Raw genomic sequence first — 20,647 nt, 5'->3', positions numbered from 1 at the left:
TTCTTGATCCTTTGACAAAAGACACACCCGAATATCATGAACAACATTCAGCTTTGCACGATGAACTGATTTTAAACTAAACAAAGATGAAAATCATTGTTCACAGAAATATTTAGTCGGAAACAAAAGAAAAAAATCGATTGTATAAAATCCAATGTTGTGATATTTTGATAACATTTAACACCAAAATTCAATTAATAGTGCAAAAATTAAATAGATTTTCAAAAATATTTCGCGTACCCCTATGGGTACCCCAGTTTGAGAACCATTGGCTTAGAGAATCTCGAGAGAATCTAAGGATCCCCAGACATGTTAATTTTAATCGGATCGTGAAACGCTTGTCTTAGTCCTCAGAATTGAAAGAAAGGAAAAGTCAAAAATAAACAAAAAAAATTATTTTTAACTTAAAGACATTAAGAAAAAATACAATATCTTGATACAATATGTGGAAGAATGTTGAACAGCGATTACGACAAAGTTCGGAACATCATTACGCTCATTGAAGTTGGACTTATTTCTCAACATAATGTGGAAGTCGAGAAATTACATAAATACGATCTCTTGGCGAGCGAATTGAAGTTAAACCACAATGAAAATTACGAAAAAAGAATTCGGTCAAGTTTTGAAGCTTCATGGACGGGATCGAGAAAGAATTAGAACGTACTATCGCAAGGGATATCCGCTCGAAAAACCATCCTGATTCGCGGGCGTCGTCTGTGATAGCAGACATTCGGGACCCGATCTCCTGAACGAAGCTGATTGCCTTACCACCCAAGGAACCGGAAGTCTCAACTGTGAATGGGAGAAATTGGAACTTTTTTTTATAAGTGAGGAGTACTTCCAATCTTTTTGCATTCCGCAGTAGATCCAGGGGCGGATGCGGACATCAGCAGGTTCTGAGGCGAGAAAGAGTCCACACACGTGGCATCCCAGGTAAGAGGCTTCTCCCTGTTGAAGAGAAACACAGTGATCCCATCAGGGCTTTTTCCGTCCCCCCGATCGATCCCAGTGGGTTCAAGCAGGGAGGGGATTAATTAGTTAATGGCACTAAATGTATAATGGAGATTAATATGATAACTAGACAATGCAGTTATTTTGAACTGCCGGCGCATAAGATGGCCTGGCAGTTCCCTCGGACGATCGCCAACGAGACTCTTTGGAAAAGATGACGAGTCTCGTTGGGATCCTTGTTTCGTCTGGCAATCTTCGACCCCAGCCGACGAAGGAAAGAAAGCGATTCTGGGCCGATGACCCCGGATGTCTCCACGGCTACTGGCGCAAAAATGTGGTTTCTGGCCAGGTACGAGTATTTTCTTGTTTTTGTGACCTCCGCATGTCTTGCCGCTGAGCCGGGCTCAGCAGCTGATGAAATCAGGTTATGCGGGGAGAATGTGTCGGAGCATGTCGCGTGCCAGATGAGGCATTTCCCGTGATTAGCTAATTAATTTTTATAAAGTTGAAAACTCCCAAAAGGGAATGCGCCCAACCCGGAAGTACTGCAATACCGGGAGGACGCGTGGTATGGAGGAAGCAAGCTTCGCAACACATACCAAGGTACAAAAATAAGCATTATATCTTGCCCCGTGTAAGGGCGTCCCAGATATAAAGCTGGAAAGAACAGATACTACACTTTGATCTTAGCCAAAAGGCCGAGAAGCGACATATGGGCTGTAATTGCATGAAGCCGATAATTATTCTAACAAATAAATACAGAGTTATTTGTATTTATGCATAGTAATAATCCTTATAATCTTAAATTCAATTCATATTAATAATATCTATTTTACAAGACTATAAGAAAATTTATATTACTTTTATTTTTTATATACAGCTACTTTTTTGATCATGATTGGTGAATTATAATGAAATGTCACTTTGGTTAAGTTTTTTGACTTCTTATTTTGATGTCTTTATCGTATTCTCGATCTGTCCATTCTCTGCTTTTTTTCTCTATATTTTAAATTTCAAAGAAAACCAGTTAATATTATCACCTTCTGTCATTATAGGATAGGCTTACATCTCACCTGTGGATCGGCTACTTAAACTATGGAGGGTAACAGATCGAATTTCACAAATCTAAATTAATATCAGATAATAAGACATCGATTATGATGTCATTAACATGTATTCCCACACAGTGAAAGATTATCAATTTTTACGGATGAGGTTGATGATTTTTACTTGATTTTATTGGAAGTATGCGCCTAACTCAGCTTGTCCGTAATAATTTTTATTGCAAGGGACCCAAATTTAAAAGCAGGAATTAAACACAAAGGTGAACGCTGCATTAGTAATCACGGAAAGGAGTATCGAAATTCTTTCGTTAATATTATAATCGACATTTGTAATACCTACGTTTGTAATTTCTGTACAACACGGCTTTTCAGCACGCCGCCCTACACAAGACCACCTTGGTAAGTTATATAACAAATGAACAAAGATAGGAACTAAAAATATATAAACAAATTAATTATATTTTGTACAAGCAGTCGCAGAAGAGATTGTTAGTCGACTCCCGTACGTATAGAGCCTTGACAAACAGCGATCATACTATTGTACTTATTATTATTAAAGCCTTGCCGCAAGATGATATCTTGCTTGAGGCAGCCACACAAGATCAAGACAGAAAGAAAACATGTTATCAAGAAACTAACTATTCCGAACGAAGTCAAGTGTCACTGCTCTCTTTTGTCTTTTTCTTTTATGGTGTGGCTGAAGAAGACATCCGGTTCCGCAGTGAGATCACTGATAACGGCGTCACTCGTCAAGCCGGGTTGCATATAATATGCACTATTGTAGTTAGCACATTAAATCTAAGAAAACTTTACTGAATTTTACATAGATATCATGCACAGGCTAGAAAAACACAAAGGATTAGGAGGAAGAACTAATAAATAATGCTAAACTCATCATGAAATAACTAGGAGCGCTTGGATCATTATATTTCCAATATTCTCATGGATGGCTTACCACACATAATATAGAAAAGAAGTTCAGAAGTTATAATAAAGGCTGCCAAAGAAACTGTTGAGATTCACGAAACTAAATGAAGGTACAAATACGTCAACGAGATTACGAGATTACAATTACTAGTCAATTACGTCAACGAGATTTAAGACTTCAAAAGGAAACTTGTGATCCTAATCGGAAATCCGAATTAAGAAAACTGAGAAACAAAATCCAACACGAAATCAAGAGGAATATGCTTCAATCCTGGTCTGAATTATTGAAATAGCGCATAATAAAAGTAAAGAGGCTACAATCAGGTACAAAAATGTTTATGGCTATGCGCTTACTCAAACGAGGGTTGGCTAATCTAAAAATTCAAAATGAGTCTGGTCATTTTATATTGGACGTTATTTGCTCGACTGAACTTATAGCCCAACTCTTTAGGAATCAGTTCAATCGGAGGACACTTTACCGCTCTGACAAGTCAAAAAACAGCCTCGTTTACTGAACAATATAATCACAAATTCCGACATTTGTGGAGCAATGCTTCGACTGAGTAATAACAGAGAAGCTGGTAAGATCAATGAGGTCAATTTGAAACCGCTCATTTGGAACAGAAACAGAAAATGATTAGTTTCATCCTCGGTTTAAATTATTAATAAAACAGACTTAAATTTAAGTGAAAGAGAAAACTTGCAAACATCACACACTGAAATTACTTTTCTTGTCACATAATATTTTCTTTGAACTTTCTTATTAAAAATATTAGAGAAACTTCATGTACAGTAAACAATGGTTATTTGCATAGCATGTGTCCACGGAAAATTTTTTTTAAATAACCGATAAATCCAATTATCCGATATTTTAATAAAAATCAATAATAATAAGTAAGAAAAGAAAATAATCAAAAACGTTAAAAACCATTAATTTTGGACTGCCTGGTCTTCTGTCAAAGGGGTAGGACGCTTTTTCTAGTTCGTAAAATTTGTCCATATCTATCCCTAACACGGGATTACTACTGGAGATGAATTCGTACGGATCAGTATCTGCTTGCCAGTGCCAGTTTTGAAGATACTACCCAAGACTTCAGCAAACCGGGCTTTGCCAGTGCTGATGCCGAAGAGTTAAAGAGGACGAAATACTTGTATATTCCGGACTCTTTTGAGTTTTCCCCTTGCCTTCGAAACCTTAGAAATTTGTCGGCAAGACGGCGACTCAACTCCTCACTGACGTTAGTAAAAGAATCTCTTTGAAAACAAACGAGGGAGACGAGCTGAATCTTTCAGCGAATCTTGTTTTCCATGCCCCGCGGAAACTGCCATTCAATACGGAGTGCGGCGCCGTTGAACTGACCCTTAGGCTCTCACCTACTCTCTATCCACCTACCCTAGCTAGCATCTAATCTTTTTAACTATTGTTTTTTATCAAATAATCGAGTCGATTTAAAGCTAAAAACCGACTGGCTTCAACGTTAAGGGAAACACGGCGAACTCAAAACCCATTTAAAGACCTCATTTAGATAAGTAGGTCAAGGCGGACACAGTCAAAAGCTTTTGACATGTCCGGGAGTCGGCAACCTTTTTGTGGTAAATAGCCATTTTTTACTTTTTTACCACTTTTTACTAATTCTTCTAATTCGGTGGTTAGGTGGATAACTTTTGATACCATAATTCTTTACTCCTTAATTCCAGTAATTGCATTAAATTCAGAAATTTTTATTTTATATGGTGCAAAATTTAGATCTTCTGTTTTCTCAAGAAGTAACGAACAATAAGGTAAATTTTTCTTTTCTAAAAGCATAGAATCTGGTGTAATTTTTTATTAAATTCTGACCTGTTCTAAAATGATTTGCTTATCGATAAAAGAGTTTCTTTAAACTCAATCGTTTTAATCTCCATCTAATATTCAAGTAATTTGGGGAAATGAGATAAAATCCCATAATCTGCATCATCTACAAACAAGCATAGTTTTTTCTCAAATAAGACAATTTCCTCCAAGATAAATAATGCAATATTTCCAGTTCCTTGTAGTTTTAAATTTAATTAATTAAGTTTTTAGCATAGATCGGTCATAAAATATAGCTTCTGTAACCATAATTTTCGGTCAATTCTTGATATTCAATTCCTCTGCACCAAAAAATATCGAATCTCTTCAATAAAGGATGTGAACGAATTAAGAATTTCCCACCTGGAAAGCCATCTTACTTTATTGTACTGAAGAAGATCAATATTTTCTGAATTAGTTTTAATTAACAAATCTTTACTCTATGGTTAAGTCCCTTTTATTTTGTTAATAAAAGCTTCGGCTATGTTTTCACCACTGGTGTAGCCTTTAAGATGTAAGAATGACATAAATTCTTCTCTGAAAAAACGCTTATTAATATATTATTAAAACAATTTACCATATCTTTTTTGTTTTCAAATTCTGGGAAGATTTCGTCAGCTGCTTTAATAAAACACGTTTTTATATACTTTCCGTCAAAAGGTTTCCCCCTTTTAGCGATTTTGTAACTGATAATAAAGCTGGCAATAGTAGAAGTCTTTAATAACTGTCTTAAATTTTTAAACGTTGACGTGAAACATCCAACATTTCTTTTAAGTTCATCAACAGCTTTTTTCGAATATCACTAGAAGAATAATTTTTTCAAAATTCACCATGTTTGAAATTAAAATGTCTTTCCAAGTTGGAAAATCTCTTGACATATGAGACACGTAGGTAAGTTTTTAGAATTTATGACAAATGCAAACACTTTAGTCCAATTGAATTGAAAAAACGAGTTTTCTACTTCATTTTATTATTATTAGAAATCATAAAAATGAAAACGTGTGAAATCAATTGTAAAAATTTATAAGATTTAATTTTAAAATGATTATTTAAATATATGTAAATAAGTTTAAAAAAGTCACATAAATATAAGATAGAAAAAGATCCGCTTTTAAAATTATTTTATTGTACCAAATGAAAAAAAATGTTTAATGTTAATATTTTCCTATAAGAAAAAAAACCACTGGTACTCTCTTATTATCCAAAAATAATTATTTTAGTGAAACATTTGAAATCATTATTTAATTTTATTAAAATCAATTAAATTTAATTTTAGTTCTTTAACATTAGCGGGTATATAACATCGAGTCTCGTGATGCAGGCTTTGAATCAGCAGAATGATAACATAGTAAAGGATATTATCGGAGAAAATTGTCAACTATTATTTTCAGATTTTATAGAACAGTAAAAAAACTAAAAATATATCTAATAGGTTCATTAATTCCGAGGGAAAAGAAATTTACTTAATCGCTGCCCAAAAACTATTAAATAGTGAAAGTTCAACTCTTAACGTTGACTACTCGGATATCGACTCTTGGAACCATCACTTGGCTGTTACCATTACAGAGGAGTACTACAGGTATACTTTTTTTCTAATATAGTCTAGAATATACCCATTTTTATGTGGAAGTGTGGGAAATGTACTTTCCAAGAAAGGGAAAATTCCTTCGAAAAAGGAATTTTTTGTTTCTTTTGATTTTGTGCCAACTTTTGTAAAAATCAGGCAATTAAGCAGTGGAAAAATTGGCTCTTTGATTAAAATAACAGGTCAGGTAGTCAGGACACATCCAGTCCATCCAGAATTGGTCAAAGGAGCCTTCATTTGTTTTGAATGCCAGACTCTTATAAGAAATGTAGAACAACAATTCAAATACTCACAAGTAATATTATTATATAAACATATAGCCCACAATTTGTCGAAATCCTGTTTGTAATAATCGAACGCGTTTCATACTTGATGTTGATAAGTCACACTTCATTGATTTTCAAAAAGTCCGAATTCAAGAAACTCAGTCGGAACTTCCTCGTGGGTCAATCCCTCGTAGTCTGGAAGTGATCCTTCGTGGAGACTGTGTGGAACTAGCCCAGGCAGGGGACCGTTGTGATTTTATTGGAACACTTATTGTTGTGCCAGACGTGGCTGTATTGTCTCTACCGGGAGCTAAAGCTGAAACATCGACTCGAATGACTGGAAATAGAGCATATGAAGTTGAAGGGGTACGTGGACTGAAGGCTTTGGGAGTACGAGATCTTAATTACAGACTTGCTTTTTTGGCTTCGTCAGTAAAGACGAGGAATAGAGTCGCTTTGGAAGACTGCAGTGAGGAAATAATCAGAGAAATGTACAACGACCGAGATTTGTATCAAAACCTCTGTTCTAGTCTTTTCCCATCAATTCACGGTTGAATTGTTTTGTTTGAATTGAGAAGGAAACGACGAAGTGAAGCGTGGAATTTTACTTATGCTTTTTGGTGGAGTTGGTAAGCAAACCTCGGAAGGAATAAGTCTCCGTGGAGATGTGAACGTCTGTGTAGTGGGAGATCCCAGTACTGCAAAAAGCCAGCTTCTCAAGTAATGAATTGTATTATATGTTGTAGGCATGTGGAGGAATTGAGTACACGGGCTATTTATACAAGCGGAAAATCGACATCAGCTGCTGGACTCACAGCTGCAGTTGTCCGCGATGAAGATTCAGGGGAACTAGTAATCGAGGCAGGAGCACTAATGCTAGCTGACGGAGTAGACAGTCCTTTTAATTGAGTAGGGAGTGTGTTGTATTGATGAATTTGACAAGATTGAAACTCACGATCAAGTGGCGATTCATGAGGCAATGGAACAACAGACTATTTCGATTGCCAAGGCAGGTGTTAAAGCAACATTAAACGCACGGACTTGTATTCTCGCAGCGGCCAATCCACTTGGAGGACATTATGACCGTACTAAATCACTCAAACGTAACGTAAATATGTCTGCCCCTATTATGTCACGTTTTGATCTGTTTTTTGTACTTGTGGATGAATATAATGAGGTGATTGGGTTTTTTACTTATTTTAGATAACAGACTATGCCATTGCTAGTAAAATAGTCCAACTTCATGCACTTAATTTGAGTATTTTTGATCGGAAATATGCATTGGAAGATATAAGAAGATATATTGCTTTCTCACGTCAATTCAACCCCAAAATTCCACCAGAATCGCAAGATTATATTGTCCAGCAATATAAGCTTTTGAGACAGAGAGATGCTGTTGGTGGAAATACTTCTTGGCGTGTTACAGTCCGTCAGTTAGAGAGTATAATTCGCTTAAGTGAAGCAATGGCACGAATGTTTCTTCGCGATGAGGTTCTATCACTTTTTTTTATTTCTTAGGTTGAGCCTCGTCATATTAAAGAAGCATGCCGACTTATAAGCAAGTCTATAATCAGAGTGGACCACCCTGATATCCTCTTTCATGAAGGTCCCGATGAACTTTTTATTCCCGAGGACATTCCAATGACTCCTCAAACTCCTATGAATGTTCAATCCCCAGGTTACATTATTTCTTGAGTGTAAGACCGGACTTCTGTCCCATCAACAACTGGAGGCTATCGGACTATTTCTATTACATATGAGGAATATAAACAAATTACTAATGCACTTGTCACTCATATTCGGCATGTCGATGAACTGGCAGAGTTGTCTCAGGAGATGAGTTTGGGGATTAGCGATCTGAGTTGATGCTTGGTACCTTGGAGAAATTATTGGGGACATTGATACGGAAGAGGAACTTGCTGAACGGAAAATCATGTTGCAAAGACTTATTGAAAGGCTTGTTCAATCTGTTATTTTCTGAATTTGATATTCTGTTTAGGATCATATTCTTATTCAGTTGACACATTCTGATATGAACGAAGATGGAGGTGTTGCCACTGATGATCCGATCATTGTCGTGCATCCTAATTACAGCACTGATTCTTGATTGTTTTTTTAATTATTTTCTTAATAAGTGCCAATAATTTATCTTTAACCGTTATCACTTTAGTTTTATTATTTGCGACGTTACACGGGACAATATCGTTCTTAGAAACCTCCCCGAACGGAAATTGTGCGAAGATTACTCTGCAGCCTGTGGTTGGTGGGAGGCTCGGTTTGGTTCGAAGCTGCCCAATTCTCAATCTGTACAGCGTCAATGGGACGAAATCTCTTGTGAGACAATTTTCGAAGGCCTCCTTCCTGTCTCCAATTAATACCGTGTTGCTTGTTTCTGTGCAGGTCACTGTGAAGGCAGCGGTGTCTGGTTAAAGGCTCTCCCTTTCCCTTCCATCGGGAACCTGGTGGACAAGGAATGCCTAAGAATCGCAATCTCCCTCCGTGTCAGGCTGAAAAACTGCCAGACACACAAATGTCGCTGTAGGGGAACTGTTGACGAGTACGCCGGGTGTCCCGTGAGGCCATTAATTAGCTTAGCTCTCTATTTACGTTTATAAATTAAGAAGAGATGAAGAAAATTAAAAAAAAATTAGAGAAGCTGAATATTGACAATGACAAGCCGATTTGCCTGTGCTGATTTTTCGTTGTTGTTGCATAACCCCGATCCTACTTTAAGTTATGAGACCAGCATCTTGCAGAAACAAAAGCGCCCTCCCAGATTGCTCCCATAGGACCTTCGGGGCGTGAATGGCAAATTTTTTACGGAACGATAGAAGACCATGACAGCGGAATAGATTGGCGGTTGTATGCTCATCAGCATGGAAAATGGGGTAAAAGGGGGAGATCGAGATGTCCATTTTGTGTGCATAGTGGTTTAATGAGGAGTGATGACCAGAACGGAAACGAGCCAAGTCCGAAGGGTCGAGAAGCAATTCAGAACAGTGAACGTCAGGAGGAGGTTTATTGAGTACAGAGTTAGGCGTCAGCTTAAGAATAGCTGATGTGGATATCGAATTGTGAATTTTCCTCATCGATTTTTGCAAGGATCCGGGAATATAGATTCGCCGGCGTGTTCTTCACTGAACGAGAATTTCCGTTTAGCACATTTAGAGCAGAACATTCGAGATGCAAATAAAAATTGGGCTCCTCTCATATTTAGATTATCTTCAATTGGCAAAAGGTTTGTTTCTCAGTGGAGGTTATCAATTGGGGTTGATTTCAGACACCAAGATATTGTGCGCATGGTTTTTTTTGTTTTGTACTGATTGAAGTGCCATTGTCGAGTTTATGGATAGACAGAGCGCCCGGCTTGGACTCGCATAACTTAATACGGGCCGTATGTATTGTTTGTAAACTCGTCTGAGGAGTGGCTTCTGGGCGCCTGTAATGTGACCACTTATTGCTTTTAGTATGTTTGTGCGTCTGTTTGCCTTGTCAGAAATGTTAGAGACATGCTTGTTGAAGGACATACAGTTGGATCAAAAGTAAGTCCGAGGATAGTAGGGGTTTTGCATTGTGGGAGGTCAGAACCAAAGAGAGATAACTTCGGGTGAAGGTTTGATTGTCTTCTGTCGGAAGAAATAGGTGACCGATAATTTTGAGGGCGAAGCCTCGAGTCTGTTTTTAAATGAACCAAATCTCAACGGAGTATAATTGTTGCTGGATGTTGAGAGAGGCTGATATGTAATCTGCGTGTTTAGAAGCAATGATAATGTCATCTGCGTAAGATAAAGTCAAGTTGTTTGGGTCATTCGCCGGAAAGTCATGTAAATATAAGTTGAACAGGGAAGGGGACAACACAGAATCCTGCGGTACCCAATAAGGGAGACGTATCCCATTCGACCCGATAAGAAGTTTGCAAGCCAAGATTTGAGGTTTGAGTTTAGGTCTGTCTTTAAAATTTTGTTGATGAGTCCACACAGAGGGACGCTGTCAAACGACTTTGAGATATCGATTGAAACTAGTACTGTTCGTTTTGGGGGTCTCTTCTCATTGAAGCCGTCCAGCACAGATTGCGAATTTAGATTCCTCAGTTTTATAAAGGACACAGCAGATTGTCCATTTTTCCGTTTCGAATTGTTACGGGTCTTTATAAGGGCGTTTACTTCGTGGCTGTAACTTTGGGAGAAATTTTGTATAATTCCTTGAGGAATGAATTTTTTGGAGGTGGAGATGATAAGTGCATTGAGATAATTGACTGCTGCATCAGTCGAACGAAAGTTGATAATGTCGAAATCATTCAATGATTTTTCTAGAGCGAGACAGTATTCGTTCCAGGAAGCTCTTTTGTAATTCGTATAAAACGACCGCCGTTGATGTCGATTTGGATTTTGGGGCATTCTCAATAATAATATCGGGTTGTGATCATAATTTAAGTCGTAAATGACTTTCCAAGAAGTAACTGGGGCCAGAATTGGAGTACACAGCGGGATGTCAGGAGAAGAAATTTGCGTCGCCTTTCCTTGACGGTTTTCTGGTGTGAGATGAGGGATTGTTGAGGATAACTAAACCATCAAATTGGTCGAATAGTAAAGATCCTCTTGAGTTGAGAGATTGATTTTTTTAGCTATAACGGGCTCTTTGCGTTCATATCACCACAAATAACGACATTGTTAAGGGACTGGAGGTTTTGAATAGAAGGGGTCCATCCATGAGGACATAACGAGTGAGGAGGTATGTATACATTGAGAGTCTCCTAGTTGATGACCCTGTAGAGACAGTTATAGCTGTCATTTCAATCACTTGATCGTTGCCAATTAGCGAGTAAGCTTGGGAGGTACAGTTAGTGAACGGGATGGATTTTTTGATAAGAGTTAGTAGGCCACCTCCATTTACAGAGCCCGGTCTGTCCCGACGGATGTATGAATAACCAGGGAAATCTGGCAAGCGATTTTTGCCGAGAGCTTTGTTTCTTGCACCAAAGCAATGTCCACGTCGTGCTTCTCCAGGAAGGAATAAAGTTCAGCAGTCTTCTGAGCAAGATACGTAATAGGTTCTTTTTGCTGGGGCCAGGATTTGGTTCAATGTCTCTGGAAAGTAGAAGGGTGAGTTTGATAAGCAAAGAGGTCCTTGGGAGCAACGGCTTCGCGCCTGCTCTGCTGCCACCGACGTCGCGGAATCGATCCGATCCGGCAGGGGAGTAGTTGTAGGTCTTTTCGTAGTATAAAACTATCACCTGTCACGGCAAGAAGGTGACCCACATCGACAGATTTTTCGTAAAAGCCAAAGAAGTCAAGATAACTTTAGACACGGAAAAGGAATCGATGTATGCTATGTCTTTTTTTGTCTTTTCTCAATTTTTTTATTCCGTCTTTTCTCATTTTTCATATAGTGTCGACAGTGCTCGAAGTCTAACATATGTTAAGACTCCAATTTGCATTTTTTTGATATTTTGAATTTTTTCTTTAAATCAGCTACTTTCTGTAACATGGACGACATCCTTTTAGTTTTTCAATATTCTCAAAAAGGTCTTTTCAGTTTCGCTTATGTTGGATGCTATTTGATTTTTATTAAGGTTTTTTGTTTCAGTAGCAAAATAAATTTTTTAATTTTATTTGGATTGTAAATATCGGCCTTCGATAATATTTCTTAAACTATGATCAATTTACTAACGGTGTGATTGTATCCGATTTTTTAGAAGTTTAAACAATTTTTGATCGTTTTTGTAAGTTTTGAAGATGTTTTCGATATCAAGTTTTGTGCACATTTTGGCAATTTTGAATGAAGAGTTCAAATTGAAAAATCATTCTAGTTTTACGACTATTAGAAATGCCAACGTCCAGCATGTGAAATGACATTTGTCACTTAGGCGTTGGCCAACTAATGAAAATATTTGGCATTGATAATTCTGTCGACAAACGCAGAAAAAAAGCATATTAGTGTGTTCCAGTTTAGTCCAAAAAATTTAGTCTACTCTGTTTTAAACTGCTGTTTCAGTGCGACTGAATATAGTGAGATATTTGATATTTAAGGCATTGTAAAATTCGGAGACCTTATGTATTTGTATAATATTGATTGAGAGTTACCAGAAAATGAACAGACAGCTTTATCTATTGAATTGACACTCTGAGAGTAGTACAGACAAGTTCTTTGAAGAGATTTTGCTGAGGCAATTTACATGACGATTTTTACCAAAAGAGTTTTGGACCTCCCAAAACTGTAGTACCTTAAATCGAAATTTTCAAGTTCGGAGGCGTTTTTAATAACTAAAGAGAGATTTTCATTTTGGTGTTTTACTTGTACACACCCAGTTTTATTTGGATTGGAAGGCTAGAAGTCATTTCATCACGTTGAAAGAATGTTTTTCGGCATAATGTCCTGGATTTAGGTACTCTGAGAGTTATTTTCCTGGATGACAAAATGAGGATAATATCTTTACATTAAATTTTAAACAGTGAAAATACCTTAGGGTTTAAGTTGGAGCCAATGGTTCTTACTTCAGATACATCGATTCAAAAGCATAATTAACTTTCACGTTAGTCCGGAGACGTCCCATCCAAAAATCCATTTTGTCTATTTGAAAGAAAATATTCTACCGTAGCCTGGTAAGCAGGTGCAGTTGGCTTAATTCTCATGTTCATTAAACCACAAAAGGAATATTAACATTGATGAAAACGAAACAGAAAATACAAATACAAAGAAATGACAAAAAAGTTAAAAGAAGAATAAAGAAATTAATTTAAAAGAAAAGTCCAATACTTTCTTCCAGAGGATTTCGTGTGCAATTGTCCGCGGAAATTCACACGCTATCCTAGGGTCATTCAAATTAATTAAAACTTTATTTGGTCTTTAATGTAAAATACATTTAATCGTATTTAAAAGATGACCGAGAGATTTAGAAGAAAAAGCAAAATAATAATTTAAAATTCTGAAAATGGCACAAGAAAATGAGGTGGAAAACTTGATTTTTTTAATTGGACATTTAAGTTGAGTAATTTAAAGCATTTGAACAGTAATATTGTCGTTAAAATAATTTTATTCTGGACTAAAAGTCGGCAAATATTTTTGGAGAAAAGCCAATTTTTGATATTCTCAGAAATTTCGACAAATCGAAAAGACACCTTTTACCACCTGACTAAATCAAAAATTCAATAATAATTAAGAATTCATTTAAAAATAAAATTTATGAGTCTCATTAATAAGAAATGTGATTCCTTAATTTTTTGGAGATTTGTCTAATGTCTAGGTCGCAACTAGTCAATTTTAATCTGAGATTTGATTTTAGATTTAGTCTGTAATTTTGTTTTATAAGTGTCACCGGTTTTTGTCTGGATCCGGCATCTGCTCGGACCGCAAACGTATTTTCAAAAAAATATAGAAAATAGTTTATTAACCTCGGGAGAAGCAATGGTTGTTCCAAAGAATATCCATTGCGATCCTGAGGGGCAACGTCTTCTCGATCATCAGCAGCTTAAGATTACGATAATCATTTCTTTCTTGTTTATTAACAGTCATAAATACATATTTATTAATTATTTTTAAAAAGAATATTACTTTTATAAAATTAAATTGGCACGTGAAAAATGGGTCTACTGGTTTTGACTAGAGATACTCTGTCAAAAATCAAAAAATACAAAGAATCCCAGAATTTGGATGAAGTTTTGGATAAGAAGGAGAGATATAAAGTCAAAAAACATTCAGAAACCTTTTCTTTTGCTGATGGAAAAGTTTATGTACGAAGAAATGGCCTAAAACTACGATTTTTTTGTATTGAAGACGCAGAACTAAAATTACTAATGATTGAAGTACTCTTTGTAGCATCTAAAAATAGTCCGAGCATAATTCTAATCATTTTGGAAGAGATCGAATGATTAGTCATCTGAAGACAAGGATCTATGGTGTTAGTCGTTCTGAAATAATGCAAGTTATCAATAACTGCGTCTTTTGTCAGGTAAAAACATTAAAATTTATTTATAGTCCAAAAAATTAATGAATAACAAACGGAAATGGAAATTCGACGAAAACGACATTAAGGTAGTTTATCACGTGTTATAATGCAGATTAAGGTGGGGGATAATGTTCTATTGCGGCAAGATCTTGGTGCTAAAAATAGACATTATCCATTATATGATCAAATTGATACGAAAAAATATAAAGTTATTGCTAAAGAAAATATGAATTTTGATATTCAAGATGAAGAAGGATCTGTCATAAAAAGAACAAATATTGCGAGACTTTATAAAATTAATTAGTGTTTTTGTTTATAAAAAATAATTCTTAATAAGATTCTTTAGTACAGTGCGACCTCGAATTGGGGAAATTTTTCCCCAATTTTGAGGTTTTCCCCCAAAAAAAGGTTTTTCATTAAATTTAGGTCTCGCCTGTTCGATATCTCTCTTAATAATATAACCGAGACGAATAACTAATTTTTAATAAAAAAATCAGTTAATTTTAATCGTGTGTTTTGTTTTTTTCGCATCGAACTCATAATATTTGCTTTGAATCTGAATAGATCAAGTACATTTTCCGGAGTCTCTTGCTTAATAACATTTAGCAGCATTGTGAATGCGCATTCCGCATTGTTTATAACTTGTTGATCATCCAAATGTTCCATAAATTGTTCGCTGCATCGTGATTCGCCATGTAATATTCTGAATTTTATTTCGAATTGTTTCTTAAATCTGTAAAGCCATCCATTAGAAGCAGTGAAATCATGATTTGAATTTCTATACGCAATTTTACGTGCAATAAGCTTTAAGGTTGGCCCATTAATTGGGAAACCTTTCGACCTGAGATTACGAAAAATCTCGTAAACTTGGGCATTCAATTCGTATCCAATTGTCCCTTCGGATGTTGAGAAACCTGAGCTAAGATTCCTTCCCTTTTCTTTTTTAGTCGGTATAGCATTCCTTTAGAGATGTTAAATCCTTCACAAATCATTTTGTCCTTATGACCCCGACTGTATATCCTTGCAAATTCTGATCTTTTCACTTTGATTTAGTTTTCTAGGCATTGGCTTTCTAAAATTTATAATAACTTAAAAAATTGATAATTTCAATTTTTTACCAGGTTAATTAGCTAAATAAGTAAGTTACCAGGTTAAATAAATTTTAAAAATTATTGATTACAAATTTGGAAAAACAGGTTACAATAAATAATAATAAATCAAAATTATACAAATATATTAATGAATCGTTTATGATAATATAAAATTTTTCCCCGGTAGGAGGTTTATTTCATTAAAAATCATCGTATTTTATAGGGATGGCAAAAATATTTCCCCAAAAGCAAGGTTTTCCCCAAAAAAGAGGGTTTCCCCGCTACTTGGTTTTCCCCAATTCGAGGTCGCACTGTAGTACTAATCTAAGAATCATTATTTTATGATTAAAGTTGGAAATAGATTAGGGTTCGGCCTTGTGTTAAAATAAGGGTTAAGTATAGGTTGGGGATAGGGATAAGGTTAAATTTAGGTTACCTTTTGGGATAAAGTCGAGATTTTATCACGGGACAAAAATAAAAATGTATTTTTATCACGGAATAATACTTTTTGTATTTTTTTATTTAAAAAAATGCAGTCATAGAGAGACGTGCGGGTTAATAAAAATTAATAGGTCGACTTAAAGTAATGTTTCTAGGACCAACTCGACTTGGTCATGGCCAAATATTGCAAGGTGGTGCAGTTTGGACAAAGGACTCTCTTCGAATTTAATGGATAACCAAACAACAGAGAACTTATATGTCGTTTGGAGTTTGAGTACATTGAGCAATTCTTACTTGACTCGTTTTTTGGCTGTCTTTGTCTTTTTTTAAGAAACGTGGGTCCAATTAGATAAGTATCGCGTTCCCTGAAGAGCAGAAATGTTAAACACTTTTATCAAAAAACCAAATGCCAAAAGAGAAGCTTTCCCATACCCTGGAAAGACCGAAACAAACAAAGATCTAACCAACATACGGTTTAACATTACAGTGCTGGTAGAAAAAAACCGGTTTTGCAGTTACTAACTTTTTTTGGCGGATAGCATTTATTTTTTTAACTGAATTGAACTCTTTGTAGTTGATTAGATTTATAATTTTTTTTATTTATAAAAAATTCCATTAATCGTTTAAAATTCTGAAGATTTAAATTTTAGAGTGTGAATAAAAAACCGGTTTTCATTATTGAGTGATATTTTAGTAGTTGAATTTTTAGTTTTATAAGCAAATGTTAAATAAAATAATTAAATGGAAGATTTTTGCTCTTTATGAGTTAAATTAAACGATAAAAGATATCGCAGATCATCTAAATACTCCAAAATCGACAATTGGAGATTTTCTTCGAAAATTCAAAAAATATGGAACTATTGATAGGATTCCTGGTTCTGGACGTCCTAAAAAGCTTCAAAAAACAGACGTTGAAATTTTATTGCATCTTGTTGAGTGCGATCCAAAAAATCTTCTAACACGTTGAGGAATGAAATAAATTATTTAACCGGTAAGAGTGTCTGTAGAAAGAAAATTGGAACTTATTTAAATTCCAATTTTCTCTTCGGAAGAGTATGTCAATGTAAACCGTTGATTTCGAAGAAAAACATAATAAAAAGATATGAATTGTCAAAAATTTTTATTCGGATGAACAATGACGCATGGAAAACTATTATTTTCTCTGATGAAGCATCTTTTAAGATTTTTTATACTAAAAAAGGCAATACAGTTATCGAAAAAAAAGTTCACGTTATGAATTGAGCCATATTACGCCGATAGTAAAATTTGGTGGAGGCAGTGTTATGGTTTGGGGCTGTATCTCCTATCAAGGAGTGGGCAATTTAGTTTTTGCTAATGGAACCCTCAATTCCGCTAAATATATAAATGTAATAACGAATAATTTGTTCGTTTCGGCGCGAAAAATGGGACTAAATCAGTTCACTTTCCAACAAGATTTGGCTTTCTGTCATCAATCTGCATTGACAACCAAGTTTTTTGAAGAAAATAAAGTTCCAATTTTTGATTGGGCTCCGCAATCTCCAGACATGAACCCAATGGAACATGTTTGGGGAATGATGAAGCAAAAGTATTCTTTAGATCCTGCAAAAAATAAACTGGATCTGGAAGTCAAATTAACAAAAATTTGGAACGAATTGCCGTCTGAAAGTATTCAGAAGTTAATTGATAGTATGCCTAACAGGTCATACGAGCTATTTATTAATCGAGGATACCACACAACATATTAACTGTTGATTTTGTTAACTCTTTTTGTTAAAACCGGTTTTTTATTCACAAGCAAAAATTTAAATTTTTAAAATTTCCGCCGATTATTGAAATTTTTTAAAATTAAAAAAGATTATACATATAATCAACTTCAAACTCTTTATTTCATTTAGAAAATTAATAGCTATCTGCCAAAAAAAGTTAGTAACTGCAAAACCGGTTTTTTTCTACCAGCACTGTATGTGGTTTCAGTTGTTCAGACAAATTGGACCTGTAATATGAAACAGAGCATTGATAATAATAATTTTTAAACATGTTGGCATTTTTTATTTTCAAATTACCAAAGAAGAAGTCTCCAAGTGCATCAGCTTGTATGCCGAAGAAAGCATTCATTCAATTGAAAATTCTCAGAACTCTATCCAGCTTATGGAAAAACGGGTCACACCAGGTACTGGCGAATATCTACCGTCAATACTTCTAACCTTCAATTGCCTACGCCTGCGGATCATGGGGTCCGCGGCTATCGTGATCCAACAGGAGGCGAATCGAGGAGACCCAAAAAAAGGTCCACAGATTAACCGATCAATTGGTGACCTTTCTGTCGAGTAGCTGTCCTAAAAGAAGATAAAACATTAATTAAAGATTGGACTTAATTACATTCATGCTTTGATATTAGAATAAGAGTTTTGATGATCATTCTGAAGTCCGGACTTCAGTTCCAGATTCAAATCTTTTTCTTGGCCCAAGGAAAGACAATCATTATTTCAGCTAAAGTAGAGAAGGGATGTAACTGGCCTGTTTGTTAACGTTAAGCCAAGAGGACCCTTAGGGTCAGAACCAGTTTTTCCAATATGTGAGTTAAGCTAGTCTCAAAGTGCACTCATTGCATTTAAATTGATTTTTCAAAAAAGTACTGTTTTCCAAGTCTTTTTCGAAAAGAAAGATGGGAGATTTGTCGGATCGTTTACGTTTTCAAAGACCTAACATTTAAAATCTCGAAAAGTCAAAATTTTTAAAAACTCGATATAATTGATTTGAAATTTTAGAAATGAATTGATGATTTAAGGTATTTCGTCAATTTTAACGCTGTTTTTGGAGTAGAATAATAGTTTGTTAAATACTTTTGATTATAGTTTGGATAATTATCGAGCTTCATCTTCTCTTTTTCAATAAAGTGAATATATATAATGAGGCGCATTTAAAAACTACGATCTTTAACGGTAGGCCCAACAGACCTCTGATTTGCATTTGGGTTCGGTTTTTTAATTACGATTATAAAGATTTTTCTTTCTCACATGCTCACATCGTCCAGTTTTAAAATACGTCTAACATACTTTAGTGTTTGAGAGTTTAATGAAAAATCTCCACCCTCTTTATCCTCAGCAAAAAATTATCTTTATTCTCAATAAAATTTAAATCTTCATTTTCTAAAAATTGTTTTTCCTCATAATCATACTTATCTATTTTTTCGTGGTTGTTTTCTAAAACCTTAATTGTTAAAGGCCTATTTAATACAGTTCTCTACGCGGAATTTGGTCACGTTTTATTTGGCAAGAAATCTTGATTGACTAAATTTTAAATTCGCCAGTTCTTAGATTTGCCTTATTAAAAAAATTTCTAGCTTTAATGGATATTTGACATAATTTTTCAAGATTTTTAATAAAAAAATTGATAAATACAGTGCAACTCCTTATTGGGGCGACCCCGGACGTGGGGCACCCTCGGGTTTTGGGGCAATTTGAATTTCTATTAGGAGTTTTTCTGTTTATCTTAATATAAAATGGTATGGTGTGTGTCTGTCTGTCTGTCTGTCTGTCTGTGTGTCTGTCTGTGTGTCTGTCTGTCTGTCTGTCTGTGTGTGCACACCAACTTCAAATTGGCAATACGATGTCCTCGACTTACATGATGAGGTCCTTAAAACCTTCCCCCAAAAAAAATAAAAAAAAATTTTCTGCATTTTGGTTAAAATGAACAACTACAATGTCCTCGACTTACATGATGAAGTCCTTAAAACCTTCCCCCCAAAAAAAATTAAAAAAAAATTTTCTGCATTTTGGTTAAAATGAACAACTACAATGTCCTCGACTTACATGATGAAGTCCTTAAAACCTTCCCCCCCAAAAAATTAAAAAAAAATTTTCTGCATTTTGGTTAAAATGAACAACTACAATGTCCTCGACTTACATGATGAAGTCCTTAAAACCTTCCCCCCAAAAAAAATTAAAAAAAAATTTTCTGCATTTGGTTAAAATGAACAACTACAATGTCCTCGACTTACATGATGAAGTCCTTAAAACCTTCCCCCCCAAAAAAATTAAAAAAAATTTTCTGCATTTTGGTTAAAATGAACAACTACAATGTCCTCGACTTACATGATGAAGTCCTTAAAACCTTCCCTCCCAAAAAAATTAAAAAAATTTTCTGCATTTGGTTAAAATGAACAACTACAATATCCTCGACTTACATGATGAAGTCCTTAAAACCTCCCCCCCAAAAAATTAAAAAAAATTTTCTGCATTTTGGTTAAAATGAACAACTACAATGTCCTCGACTTACATGATGAAGTCCTTAAAACCTTCCCCCCCAAAAAAAATTAAAAAAAAATTTTCTGCATTTTGGTTAAAATGAACAACTACAATGTCCTCGACTTACATGATGAAGTCCTTAAAACCTTCCCCCTCCCAAAAAAATTAAAAAAAAATTTCTGCATTTTGGTTAAAATGAACAACTACAATGTCCTCGACTTACATGATGAAGTCCTTAAAACCTTCCCCCCAAAAATCAAAAAATTATTTTCTGCATTTTGATTAAAATGAACAACGCGAATGTCCTCGACATTCAT

At 35.2% G+C, this 20,647-nt stretch overlaps 1 protein-coding gene, 1 non-coding gene and 1 pseudogene across 2 annotated transcripts; 2 read left to right on the top strand and 1 right to left on the bottom strand.

The window, feature by feature from the left end:
- Positions 1 to 1,165: 1,165 nt before the first annotated feature.
- On the top strand, positions 1,166 to 7,179 carry LOC115230447 (DNA replication licensing factor MCM6-like). The gene is made up of 3 exons (XM_036499667.1): positions 1,166 to 1,300; positions 4,659 to 4,724; positions 6,679 to 7,179. Exons 1-3 carry the CDS (start codon positions 1,166 to 1,168, stop codon positions 7,177 to 7,179), a joined length of 702 nt encoding a protein of 233 aa, XP_036355560.1.
- Positions 1,472 to 1,661, bottom strand: LOC115230449. The gene has a single exon (XR_003883430.1). It is a non-coding gene; the product is annotated as a U2 spliceosomal RNA (small nuclear RNA).
- A 424-nt stretch (positions 7,180 to 7,603) lies between the features above and the next one.
- On the top strand, positions 7,604 to 8,754 carry LOC115230446 (annotated as a pseudogene).
- The last annotated feature ends 11,893 nt before the right edge of the window (positions 8,755 to 20,647 follow it).

This window comes from Octopus sinensis, unplaced genomic scaffold, assembly GCF_006345805.1.
Source record: "Octopus sinensis unplaced genomic scaffold, ASM634580v1 Contig15578, whole genome shotgun sequence".
Taxonomy (NCBI): domain Eukaryota; kingdom Metazoa; phylum Mollusca; class Cephalopoda; order Octopoda; family Octopodidae; genus Octopus; species Octopus sinensis.
The sequence above is the reverse complement of the archived record's forward strand: the minus strand, read 5'-3'. Positions and strand labels throughout refer to the sequence as shown.

Bases quoted from the DNA above. Each gene is read 5' to 3' on its own strand.
- LOC115230447 (XM_036499667.1), top strand. From the start codon at position 1,166: ATGACGAGTCTCGTTGGGATCCTTGTTTCGTCTGGCAATCTTCGACCC. The intron at 1,301-4,658 runs GTACGAGTATTT...CATTAAATTCAG, and splicing joins AAAATGTGGTTTCTGGCCAG to AAATTTTTATTTTATATGGT. The intron at 4,725-6,678 runs GTAAATTTTTCT...ATAAACATATAG, and splicing joins AAGAAGTAACGAACAATAAG to CCCACAATTTGTCGAAATCC.